The following is a 9,659-nucleotide window of genomic DNA, read 5'->3' as shown; positions in this document are numbered from 1 at the left end:
CTCCTTTCTTGTTTTGGTGTTGGGTGGTGATGGCGGCTCCTTTCTTGGTTGGTGTTTGGTGGTGATGGCGGCTCCTTTCTTTGTTGGTGTTCGGTAGTGATGGCGGCTCCATACTTGGTTGGTGTTTGGTGGTGATGGTGATCCACCCAATGAATATTCAGTATCCTGGCGTGGAATCCCTCTACGTTTTCCATTTCTGGGACTTGAGACCTTTATAGTGAATTGTATTGGATACATTTTGAGTGAGCCCATCTTGCCTGCAGGGCCGGGCCGAGGGGTAGGCAGAAGAGGCGGCCCCTCAGGCACCTAACCAGGAGGGTGGTACAAAGAGGGCAGAACCTGCAATCTATACTGCAGCTTGTGGGGGAGCACTTTGGACTTTTTGCCTGGGGTGGTACAGGAACTTGTCCCGGCCCGGCATGTCTGTGTCAGCCCTCTGCATTGGGTGGCTGGGCCGAGGGGAAGGAAGAAGGGATGGCCATCTTGGGCACTTTAGCAGGAAAGGGAACACAAGGGGCAGAACGTGCAATCTATACTGCTGAGGGAGTTCACCGCTCATGAAGGGGTAGGTGGGGGGAGGGGGACACTTTGGCCTTCATCTTGGATGTTGAAGAACCTTCTCCTGGGTGGTGTGATGAACGGTCGGGTGATGAGGGAAGGACACAATGAGCCTGGATGGCCCCACCACTCCCCCCACCAACCAATCACCAGACAGAACAGAGGATCGGTCGCTGGAGGTTCAATAATAAGCTGCAAAGCACACAAACATCACAGTGAGAACGCGCCCGCGGCGTCCTCCATCCCCGCGCTCTCCTCAGCCGGTCTCCCCGACATTTTCGGGCCCCAGAGGTGCATTGTCGTTTCCCATTTCCCCTTCTGCTGTATTATCCAACATGTCCTTGTACTGACGCTTGAAGAAGCCGAGCTGGATAGACAGAAAACAAGATGGCGGTGACACGCCTCAGACAAACGTTATTAACGATAGCGTTCTAGAACAATCGTACGTGACTCCATTACTCCCATTCACAACAACCAATCAAATCTCAGCTTTTATGTCTGCAGATCATCATTGGTCTCTGCTGTCCTGAGTAATCTCCATATTGGTACATTTTTATGTAAGCCCGGCCCACACTTCATGGTGATTGGGTACTCTGAAGCAACACCTTATGGTGCAACTCCAGCCAAACTTTGTACATATTCCGCATGGAAGATTTAGACCCCGATCAGACCCAATGGCAGCCTAACATGTTTCCAGCCCTGGAGCCTTACAAATAACGATGTGATGGTTATCATTAGGGTTGGCATCACGGTTATCATTAGGGTTGGCATTAGATTTATCATTAGGGTTGGCATTAGATTTATCATTAGGGTTGGCATTAGGGTTGGCATTAGGGTTATCATTAGGGTTGCCATTAAGGTTATCATTAGGGTTGGTAGTATGGTTGGCATTAGGGTGTGATTTAGGGTTATCATTAGGGTTGGATTTACGGTTATCATTAGGGTTGATAGTAGGGTTATCATTAGTGTTATCATTAGGGTGGGCATTTCAGGTATCATTAGGGTTGGTAGTAGAGTTATCATTAGCGTTGGCAATAGGGTCATCATTGGGGTTGGCATTAGGGTTGGTATTGGGGTTATCATTAGGCTTGGCATTGGGGTTATCAATAGGGTTGGCATTAGGGTTATGATTGGGTTAGATTTAGGGTTGGCAGTAGGGTTATCGTTAGGGTTGGCATTAGGGTTGGTATTAGGGTTATCATTAGGGTTAGATTTAGGGTTGGCAGTAGGGTTAGCATTAGGGTTGGCATTACAGTTATCATTAGGGTTGGTGGTAGGGTTGGTATTAGGGTTGGTAGTAGGGTTATCATTAGGGTTAGCATTAGGGTTAGATTTAGGGTTGGCAGTAGGGTTATCGTTAGGATTATAATTAGGGTTGGAAATAGGGTTGATATTAGGGTTATCATTAGGATTAGATTTAGGGTTGGCATTAGGCGTTGTATTAGGGTTATCATTAGGGTTAGATTTATTGTTGGCAGTAGGGTTATCATTAGGGTTGGCATTACTGTTATCATTAGGGTTGGTATTGGGGTTATCATTAGGGTTATTATTAGGGTTGGAATAAGGGTTATAATTATGGTTAGATTTAGGGTTGGCATTAGGGTTATCATTAAAGTTGGCATTAGGGATATCATTAGTGTTGTTATTAGGGTTATCATTAGGGTTGGCATTCGTGTTGGTATTAGGGTTATCAATAGGGTTAGATTTAGGGTTGACAGTAGGGTTATCATTAGGGTTGGCATTAAGGTTGGTATTAGGGATATCATTAGGGTTGGCATCAGGTTGGCATTAGGGCTGGCATCAGGTTGGAATTCGGGTTGGTAGTAGGGTTATCATTACGGTTGGCATTAGGGTTGGTATTAGGGTTATCATTATGGTTGGCATTAGGGTTGGTATTAGTATAATCATTAGGGTTGGCATTAGGGTTATCATTCGGGTTGGCATTGGGGTTACCATTAGGGTTGGCATTAGGGTTATCATTAGGGTTAGATTTAGGGTGGCAGTAGGGTTATCATTAGGGTTGGCAGTAGGGTTATCATTAGGGTTGGCATTAGGGTTGGTATTAGGGTTGGCAGTAGGGTTATCATTAGGGCTGCTGGTAGGGTTTGCATTAGGGTTGGCATTAGGGTTATCATTAGGGTTGGCATTAGGGTTATCATTAGGGTTTGCATTAGGGTTGGTATTAGGGTTATTATTAGGGTTAGATTTAGGGTTGGCAGTAGGGTTATCATTAGGGTTGGCATTAGGGTTATCGTTAGGGTTGGCATTAGGATTGGTATTAGGGTTATTATTAGGGTTAGATTTAGGGTTGGCAGTAGGGTTATCATTAGGGTTGGCATTAAGGTTATCATTAGGGTTGGTATTAGGGAACTAAATCCGATGCTAATCTTTTCAATGACCTGAGGCTTGCTTTTAAGTAGGCCTATAACTTATTCCTAAAACGCAACCTTCTGCCAACCCTAACCCTAATACCAACCCTATTTATATCCCTAATGCCAACCCTAATGATATCCCCATTAGGGTTATCATTAGGGTTGGCATTAGGGTTATCATTAGGGTTGGCATTAGGGTTTGTATTAGGATAATCATTAGGGTTGGCATTAGGGTTATCATTAGGGTTGGATTTAGGGTTATCATTAGGGCTGGTAGTAGGGTTATCATTAGGGTTGGCATTAAGGTTATCATTGGGGTTGGTATTAGGGTTATCATTACGGTTGGCATTAGGGTTGGCATTACCGATATCATTAGGGTTGGTATTAGCGATATCATTAGGGTTGGCATTACGGTTATCATTAGGGTTGGCATTAAGGTTATCATTGGGGTTGGTATTAGGGTTGGCATTAGGGTTATCATTAGGGATGGCATTAGGGTTATCATTTGGGTTGGCATTAAGGTTGGCATTAGGGTTATTATTAGGGTTGGCATTAGGATTACCATTAGGATTGGCATTAGGGTTGGCATTTGGGTGATCATTGGGGTTGGTTTTAGCGTTATCATTAGGGTTGGCATTAGGGTTATTATTAGGGTTGGCATTAGGTTTATTATTAGGGTTGGCATTAGGGTTAGTATTAGGGTTATCGTTAGGGTTGGTATTAGGGAAATCATTATTGTTGGCATTAGGGTGGCATTAGAGTTATCATTAGGGTTGGCATTAGGGTTGGTATTAGGGATATCATTAGGGTTGGAATTAGGGATATCATTAGGGTTGGCATTAGGGTTATTATTAGGGTTGGCATTAGGGTTGGAATTAGGGATATCATTAGGGTTGGCATTAGGGTTATTATTAGGGTTGGCATTAGGGTTATCATGAGGGTTGGTAGTAGGGTTATCATTAGGGTTGGAATTAGGGATATCATTAGGGTTGGCATTAGTGTTATTATAAGGGTTGGCATTAGGGTTGGAATTAGGGATATCATTAGGGTTGGCATTAGGGTTATTATTAGGGTTGGCATTAGGGTTATCATGAGGGTTGGTAGTAGGGTTATCATTACGGTTGGCATTAAGGTTGGCATTAGGGGTATCATTAGGGTTATCATTAGGTTTGGTATTAGGGATATCATTACGGTTGGTATTATGGTTATCATTAGGGTTATCATTAGGGTTGGATTTAGGGTTATTATTAGGGTTGGCATTAGGGTTGGCATTACGGTTATCATTAGGGTTGGTGGTAGGGTTGGTATTAGGGTTATCAATAGGGTTGGTATTAGGGAAATCATTAGGGTTGGCATTAGGGTGGCATTAGGGTTATCATTAGAGTTGGCATCAGGGTTGGTATTAGGGATATCATTAGGAATGGCATTAGGGTTATCATTAGGGTTGGCATTAGGGTTGGTATTAGGGAAATCATTAGGGTTGGCATTAGGGTGGCATTAGGGTTATCATTAGAGTTGGCATTAGGGTTGGTAGTAGGGTTATCATTAGGGTTGGCATTAGGGTTACATAGTTACATAGTATTTGAGGTTGAATAAAGACATAAGTCCAACCTATTGTGTGTGTGTGTGTGTGTGTGTGTGTATAGGTCCATGAGTGTTCTCATTCTTAAGAGTACCTGTACCCTTGTATATTTCGGTCTCTCAGGAAGTCGTCCAAAAGCCTCTTGAATGATTCCAGATTAATTGCAGAAATTACCGCTTGAGGCAGCGAGTTCCAGACCCTAACCGCGCGAACTGAGAAGAACCCCCTTCGCCCCTTGTGTTTGAATTTTTTTTCTACCAGTTTTAGGTGGTGGCCTCTAGTCTTTGTTACGGAATTAATATCAAATAGTTTGTTGCTAATGTTGCTATGACTATGGAACATTTTGTACATGAAAATCATGTCCCCCCTTAATCACCTTACTTCCAATGTAAACATGTTTACATTTAGTAGCCTTGTCTCATAGCTCTGGTCTTCCATCCCCTTTATGAGTTTGGTCGCCCTGCGCTGGACTTTCTCCAGTTCAAGGACGCCCTTTCTGTGTGCCGGTGCCCAAAACTGCACCGCATACTCCAGGTGAGGCCGAACCATTGATGTGTAAAGTGGCAAAATTATAGACCTGTCCCTGCAAAATATTCCCTTCCTGATGCAGGACAGAACTTGAAAGCCATTCGCTTTTCCTTTATGTGATGCTTTACAGTTTTATTCAGCCATACAGGTTTTGTTTTTGATCTTTTACTTTTATTACCCAACGGTATGCATTTGGCAATGGCAATATGTAACGTGTTTATAAAACATTCCCACTTTTGGTCCGAGTTCAGTTGGTGAAATCAATTTTCCCATTTGATATCTCCCACTAGGTGGCGCAGTCTATCAAAGTTGGCCCTTCTGAAATTAAGGGTTCTTGTCCTACCAGCCTGCTTCCCTTTCCTGTATCCAATATAGAAAGTAATCACATTGTGGTCACTATTTCCCAGTGTCTCCCCAATAACAATATCCTCAATTAACTCCGCATTATTAGTAATGATTAAATCTAGGATGGCATTTTTCCTAGTTGGGACCTCCACCATCTGGTCCATGAAATTGTCACGCAACATGTTCAAAAAGTGGCCCGCCTTTGTTGAACTTGAGGTTCCATTTGCCCAATTTATGTCCGGGCAATTGAAGTCGCCCATCATGACTACATTGCCCTCCTTCCCCGCTATTTCTATTTCAGACTGTAGATTAGCCTCCCCTCCTCCCCTATATTTGGTGGTTTATAACAAATACCCACAATTAGTTTGCGACGATCGTCCGTCATGTCCAGTTCCAGCCATAAGGATTCCACGTCCTCCCCACTATTTGACGTGATGTCGTCCCTTATATGCATATTTAGATTATTTTTAACATAAATGCATACCCCCTCCCCCCTCTCCCACCTGAATTTCTTTGAAACGGGAACTAATATTACCCCTGTAAATGAGGTTGAACAAAATGACAAGATTTTTTTTAAATCCGAGATATGGATCCGCTGCTGCTGAGAGTTGCATTACAATACACAGGCAGGAAATACGAAATTCCGTTGACGTATTTTCGTTCCGTTACGAACATTCGTTATATTGAAGTTAAAAAGCAAAGTACATTTATATTGGAGTTGATTAGTTTTTTTTTTAAAGTCCGAAATACGAAATTCGGATACGGAATCCGTTAACGGAATTCGTATTTCGTTTTGGTTGACCAATCAGAGGTTCTCTTCTGCTGCTGAGAGTTGCATTACAATACACAGGCAGGAAATACCAAATTCCGTTGACGTATTTTCGTTCCGTTACAAACATTCGTTATATTGAAGGTAAAAAGCAAAATACCTTTGTTAATATATTGGAGTTGATTGATGGTAGTTTTTCTTTTATCCGAAATACCACTCCAATACAAAGGTATTTTGCTTTTTAACTTCATCATAACGAATGTTCGTAAAGTTAAGAAAATATAACCGCCACTAACGAAAATTCGTATTTCGTACGAATCCGAATTGAGTTCAGTTACAAATTACGAAATACGAAATAACGGATATTCCAAAACGAAACAGAACACATTTTTTGACGGCGCACAAGTCTAGTTATCATTAGGGTTGGTATTAGTGATATCATTAGGGTTATCATTAGGTTTGGCATTAGGGTAATCATTACGGTTGATAATAGGGTTATCATTAGAGTTGGCATTATGGTTATTATTAGGGTTGGCATTAGGATTGGCATTAGGGTTGGTATTAGTGATATCATTAGGATTGGCATTAGGGTTGGTATTAGTGATATCATTAGGGTTGGTATTAGGGTTGGTATTAGTGATATCATTAGGGTTGGTATTAGGGTTGGTATTAGTGATATCATTAGGGTTGGCATTAGGGATATCATAAGGTTTGGCATTAGGGTTGGCATTAAGGTTGGTATTAGGGATATCATTAGGGTTTGTATTAGGGATATCATTAGGGTTGGCATTAGGGTTTGTATTAGGAATATCAATATGGTTGGCATTAGGGTTGGCACTAGGGTTATCATTAAGGTTAGCATTAGGGTTATCATTAAGGTTAGCATTAGGTTTGGTATTAGGGTTATCATTAGGGTTGGTAGTAGGGTTATCATTAGGGTTGGTAGTAGGGTTATCATTAGGGTTGGCATTAGGGTTGGCATTAGGGTTATCATTAGGGTTGGCATTAGGGTTATTATTAGGGTTGGCATTAGGGTTATCATTGGGGTTGGCATTAGGGTTATCATTGGGGTTGGCATTAGGGTTGGCATTAGGGTTGGCATTAGGGTTATCATTAGGGTTGGCATTAGGGTTGGCATTAGGGTTATCATTAGGGTTGGCATTAGGGTTATCATTGGGGTTGGCATTAGGGTTGGCATTAGGGTTATCATTGGGGTTGACATTAAGTTTATTATTAGGGTTGGTATTAGGGTTATCATTAGGGTTGGTATTAGGGTTGGCTAATAATCGTTCTCCAGTGTGCTGGAAGATTTGTGTGGCTCCTTTGGAGGAATGATATCACCATAAAGTTCAATGTAAGATTTCTGCAGACAATCCGCCCCCCCGGCCTCACATCCAACCAACTGCCACTCCCCTCCCAACAATCACTGGTTTTCCTGTATGCGCCCACCATGCGCATCACTCACCTTATACAACGCAGCCGTTATCAGGGCGAGGAGCACCAGCCCCCCCACACTGCTCCCGACTATGATGGGGAGGTAATTGTACTCAGTGGGAATTTCCAGCACCGTCTGAGCCTGCGGGAGATGACAGAGATTATAGGCAGAGTTCTGAGCATGCTGTCCATGAAACGGTGAAGACTTATAGATTAGAGGCGTCAGCTGTTTATTACATGTCCATGAGGCAGCACAATGTGCACGATGGGTGGATGGAGGAGTGGATGGATGGATGAGTGAGTGGGTGGAAAGATGGATGCATAGACGGACGGATGGGTGGGTGGATGGATGGATGGGGGAATACTGGTTCATACAGGGTGGACAGTACCTGGGCTCGGGTGAACTGCTGGTTCTGATGGAAGGTTCGGTTATCATATACAATCTCTGCCCAGCTCTGCAGGGAGATTTTCTTCTGCTCCGTCTGTAACAGAAGAAAGTTGGTGCCTAGTGATCATCAGAGACCTACCTGTGTATACAGAGCACCTACCTGTGTATACAGAGTACCTACCTGTGTGGTCCAGTCTTTAGTCACAGATCCATTGACTCTGAGGATCACTGAACTCTGAGGTTCCAGAACCCGGATCTGACACTCCGCTCTGACACACCAACCAACCGAGCAGTTCTGAGGAGAGAGAGAATCCGGGAACCCAATATCATTATATATAAAGGGAGACCTGGGGTACCCGGTGTCTGTATACTTTTCATATAGAGAGAGACCCCGGGCACCCTATGTCATTACATATAGAAAGAGACCCCGGGCACCCTATGTCATTATATATAGAAAGAGACCCCGGGCACCCTATGTCATTATATATAGAGACCCCGGGCACCCTATGTCATTATATATAGAGACCCCGGGCACCCTGTGTCATGATATACATAGGCAGACAGAAGTTACATGCTCATGTTTTTTGTTGGGGTGACTCTTTAGTCATACGGTCAGCTGATCAGAACACAGACACTTACAACAATTGGACTCTTCTTGATGAGTTCCCCAACGTTCTTGGCTCCCTCTGTCACTCCCGTCATGGTACAATTGGTGATTTCTGGCTGGGGTGGAAGACATGAGAGGACATGAAGGTGGAGAAGTTTATTCAAGCAGAGATGATGAGAGTAGAAAGTCTCCTATGACATGATGACTACTCAGTGTTGATGGAGAATGGTCTGTGCAGCTACAATGCCGCGTACATACTTTATTTCTGTTTGCAACCTTCCTATGAAAATGCAGCAATTATGGGCGGAAGAAAAGCTGCTGGAGATGATCTTTGATAATAAAACTGAATGAAAGGAAAGTTGACAATAAATATTTACACGTGGCCAATCGGAGCTTGGGACAAATTTCAGAGATGGTGTGTAATGCAGAACCCAGGAGGGGATGCCGGGTCATAGCCGGGTGGTGTGTGTTACCTCAGAGCTGATGATGGTGATCTTCTCCCAGACTGAGACCTCACCCAGCCGCACCGGGAGGAGGAAGACAACGGAGAGAGGAAGACTGCGCTGACCCAGATTATTGACCTGCCGGAGAGACACAATGGGACATCACACATCAGGATTTTATATTATGGAGGGGGCAACAAGGGTGCCGAAGAAAGCAAAGGATGGTGGGAACACCACATGCAGCAGGAACACAAAGAGGGGATATCGCGTACCTGATTGGAGACTGAATGCTTGAGGAGGCCTCCCTTGCACCTCGTGTCCCGAGGACTCTGGGGATGGGAACAGAGTCCAAGTAGACAGCCAGTGGCACTGGTGCCTGTGGTGATAACCAGGGCAGCCATCAGAAATTTCGGGGCCCCTTACACAGCTTTAGGCCTGGGCCCACACCCACTCTCTGCCCCCTCCTCTTCCCCCCTCCCTCCCCATATTCCCTATTATCATCCATTTCTCTAATTAAATAAAATTATAGCACACAGTGTTCAGTTTTTCGGCATCTCACTCATCCCCCCCCCCCTTCTCTGAGAGAGTGAGAGACACAGACCGATCGATGTTGAGAGGAGGGAGGGAAGCATG

The 9,659-nt window shown here is 43.9% G+C and overlaps 1 protein-coding gene across 1 annotated transcript in view; it reads right to left on the bottom strand.

Annotated features, from left to right (window-relative positions):
* Positions 1-814: 814 nt before the first annotated feature.
* Positions 815-9,659, bottom strand: part of LOC108801695 (integrin alpha-M-like) — a 44,339-nt gene continuing 35,494 nt past the window's right edge. Inside the window, exons 25-30 of the mRNA XM_018573599.1 lie at positions 9,057-9,164; positions 8,616-8,699; positions 8,158-8,271; positions 7,978-8,070; positions 7,620-7,730; positions 815-925 (exon numbers count right to left, since the gene is read on the bottom strand). Of these exons, the coding sequence (XP_018429101.1) occupies positions 815-925; positions 7,620-7,730; positions 7,978-8,070; positions 8,158-8,271; positions 8,616-8,699; positions 9,057-9,164 (621 nt within the window). The remainder of the gene's footprint in view (positions 926-7,619; positions 7,731-7,977; positions 8,071-8,157; positions 8,272-8,615; positions 8,700-9,056; positions 9,165-9,659) is intronic.

Source organism: Nanorana parkeri, unplaced genomic scaffold (genome assembly GCF_000935625.1).
Source record: "Nanorana parkeri isolate BGI_ZX_2015 unplaced genomic scaffold, ASM93562v1 scaffold2446, whole genome shotgun sequence".
Classification (NCBI taxonomy): Eukaryota; Metazoa; Chordata; class Amphibia; order Anura; family Dicroglossidae; genus Nanorana; species Nanorana parkeri.
Note: the sequence above shows the minus strand (reverse complement) of the source record. Positions and strands in the feature narration are given on the sequence as shown.